We start from the raw sequence: 2584 nt of genomic DNA, 5'->3' as shown, positions 1-2584 counted from the left end.
AGAGAATTGTTATGGATGAAAAGATTACATATACATGGAAATTGGTTCTTTAACCCAAAGGAAAGAAGCCAATAGGTGTGGATCTTAAAAAAAAGCCCTTTCTTTTCTGCAGAAGAACATGATGTTCTGAATCTTCAGACATCTATAATGATTTGTTAGGGTGTCAATAGTAACATGTTTCATGTGAACACAAATAACCAATCGAATACGTGCTTAATTTCTGAAAAATTCTAGTACTGACGTTTTTGAGATGCGAAGAAAGATGGTGAATGTGATTCTGCTTGTTGAGTGACGTGATCTATAGTAGGTTATACCATTTCTTGACCTTTGACATTTTCTGTTCTTGACTTTGTACCCTTTTAGAGTGTATGAAACATGATCCTGAAGTGAGCCGTGAGATGGAACAAAGTCTAACAAACATGTTGAAAGATGAACTGAGGTTAAGTGAAGAAGAAGCTCAGGAAAAACAGCAACGTGCAGACTTGGCGCTGTTGGAAGCTAAGAGCATGACATCCCAGTATCAGAAAGAGGCAGAGAAATGCGATTCTGGAATGGATAGCTGCGAGGCGGCAAGGGAAAAGGCTGAAAAAGTAGTGGGAGAACAGAGGAAACTTCCTGCAATATGGGAGCTTAGGGATCGCGAGAGAGAATGGAGAGAAGGCATCATTAGGTCTCAGGTTAATCAAAACTTCGAATAGATTAGGTAATTCTGAGGAAACAAAAGATGAGTTTTGATCCTAGTTAAATTTACCCAATAACTATGTCGCACGTGTGCGGCGTCGCGGCGATCGTCCTCCACACTCTCAAGGTGTGGTATATCTGGAAAATATAGGGCGACAAGGAGTTCTTGTCTTTTTACTAGTGGAAAAAATAGAATGGGAGTCGCCACCTTGTATTTTGGTCACTAGGAACCCTAACTGGTCTCAGAGATCGGGTACGGAGACTGGTTGCGTAAAGGAAGGTATTAGCACCCCAAATACGCCCTACCTAAGGTAAGCTGCATTGTTTTATTGTCTGATAAAAATCTAAAGTCTTGTCATGTTTTTTAATTGTTGGTCCGTCTATGGTTCAAGAAAAGCCCTCCTCAGTAGGGAGATTCTTATCTTATGGGGCAAAGCCTACCCGTTCTAATGTCTATAAAAGAAAACTACCTTTTTAATATCGGGAGTACGTTTTACGTATAAATTCATAATCCCTGATATTAAGAAAACAAAATAATTTTTTTTGGAATTTTTGAAATATTGGCCAAGTTCTCGTGACTTTAATAAACTGATTATTAAAGCCAAAATGCATGCTAAAATATTTTTTTTGAAGTTTTCTTTGTTGTATGAAAATATGATGTAATTTTTTTCTTTGAGAGACTTGGCCGTATGCATGAAAACAAAACACTTTTTTTTAAGACTTGACGAAAACCGGGTATTTTAATACCGGATTTGTATCTTTACAGTATAAAAATACAAACCGATATTGATCAAAATACAGTAACGAAATTGCGGAAAATCACAGATTTTTTGAAAGGTTTTTTTTTGAATTTTGAAAAAAAAAATTGACTGGACCGGACCCGGCCCAAAAGGAGACTGGGCTGAAATCGGCCCAAAATAAAACGGGCCTACTTTCTACAGGGCTGGACTCAGCCCGGCTGCATGGGCTGGGCTGATGTTCCAGCCCGAAATGAACATAGACTGGTTACTGTGCACCTGCACAGTAACCAGCTAATTAATTTCTTGCTTGCAGAACGTGCACAGTGCACGTTCTGCATGCAAGAAGATGAACAACCGAAGGTGATAAGGGGAAGAATTACCTGGGATGATGAGCCTGGATAGATGGGCTGACGGTGGTGCTGGTGGCCGATTTGGCGGTGCTGTTGCTGCGGCCTTCTTCCTCCTCCCTGCTGTTTCAGCGCTGCTTTTTCTCTTTGTTTCCTTTGCTCCCTCTGTCAACAACGTTCTTCTCTCTCTGCAGCGGCTTCATGGAGATGCTGGTGGTGGCGGCCTGGGGAGTGGCTTGGATGGTGGTCGGCCTTTCTTCCTCTTCTTCTCTGTGTTTTTCTTCAGCTCTGTTCGCCTATGTTTCCGTTTCTTCCTTCTGCTTCTCACGGGGCTGTTGTCGACTGGGAGGGCAATGGCAGCTGGCGGTGATGCTGGTGGCGGTGGAGAGGAATCCGACAATGCCTCACGGTGGTTATGAACAGGGGCGGAGCTAGGATTATTTGTTAGGGGTGGCCAAAAATAATATAATAATATATAATATTTGTTTTCATTTATTATACATGAGTTGTAAAAAAAAAACTGCATTATTTAGTTTTATTCAAATAACTTATTACAAACATATAATGACCTTTGTATAAGGTAAAAGGTTTGGAGCAATATCGAATTCAGTCAAAGCAATGAAGTTAATTCCATCTTCATGATGTATCCATCACTTTAATGTTGTTGGTCTTTATACCTATCAAATATAAACATACAAAGTATAAAAGAAACATTAGCTAAAGCGAAGCATTATTTATGTTTGATAAACTTTGAAATAAAATAAAAAATAATAAAGAATGATTCTTACATATTTATTTTAATTATGCTCGTCGTTC

At 39.4% G+C, this 2584-nt stretch overlaps 1 protein-coding gene across 1 annotated transcript; it reads left to right on the top strand.

Annotated features, from left to right (window-relative positions):
* Positions 1-302: 302 nt before the first annotated feature.
* Positions 303-698, top strand: LOC18103581 (uncharacterized). The gene has a single exon (XM_006377063.3). It carries the CDS (start codon positions 369-371, stop codon positions 696-698), a length of 330 nt encoding a protein of 109 aa, XP_006377125.3. The 5' UTR covers positions 303-368.
* The last annotated feature ends 1886 nt before the right edge of the window (positions 699-2584 follow it).

This window comes from Populus trichocarpa, chromosome 11, assembly GCF_000002775.5.
Source record: "Populus trichocarpa isolate Nisqually-1 chromosome 11, P.trichocarpa_v4.1, whole genome shotgun sequence".
Taxonomy (NCBI): domain Eukaryota; kingdom Viridiplantae; phylum Streptophyta; class Magnoliopsida; order Malpighiales; family Salicaceae; genus Populus; species Populus trichocarpa.
The sequence above is the reverse complement of the archived record's forward strand: the minus strand, read 5'-3'. Positions and strand labels throughout refer to the sequence as shown.

What these genes read in the sequence shown, in the direction of transcription:
- LOC18103581 (XM_006377063.3), top strand. Translation starts at nt 369, where the DNA reads ATGAAACATGATCCTGAAGTGAGCCGTGAGATGGAACAAAGTCTAACA.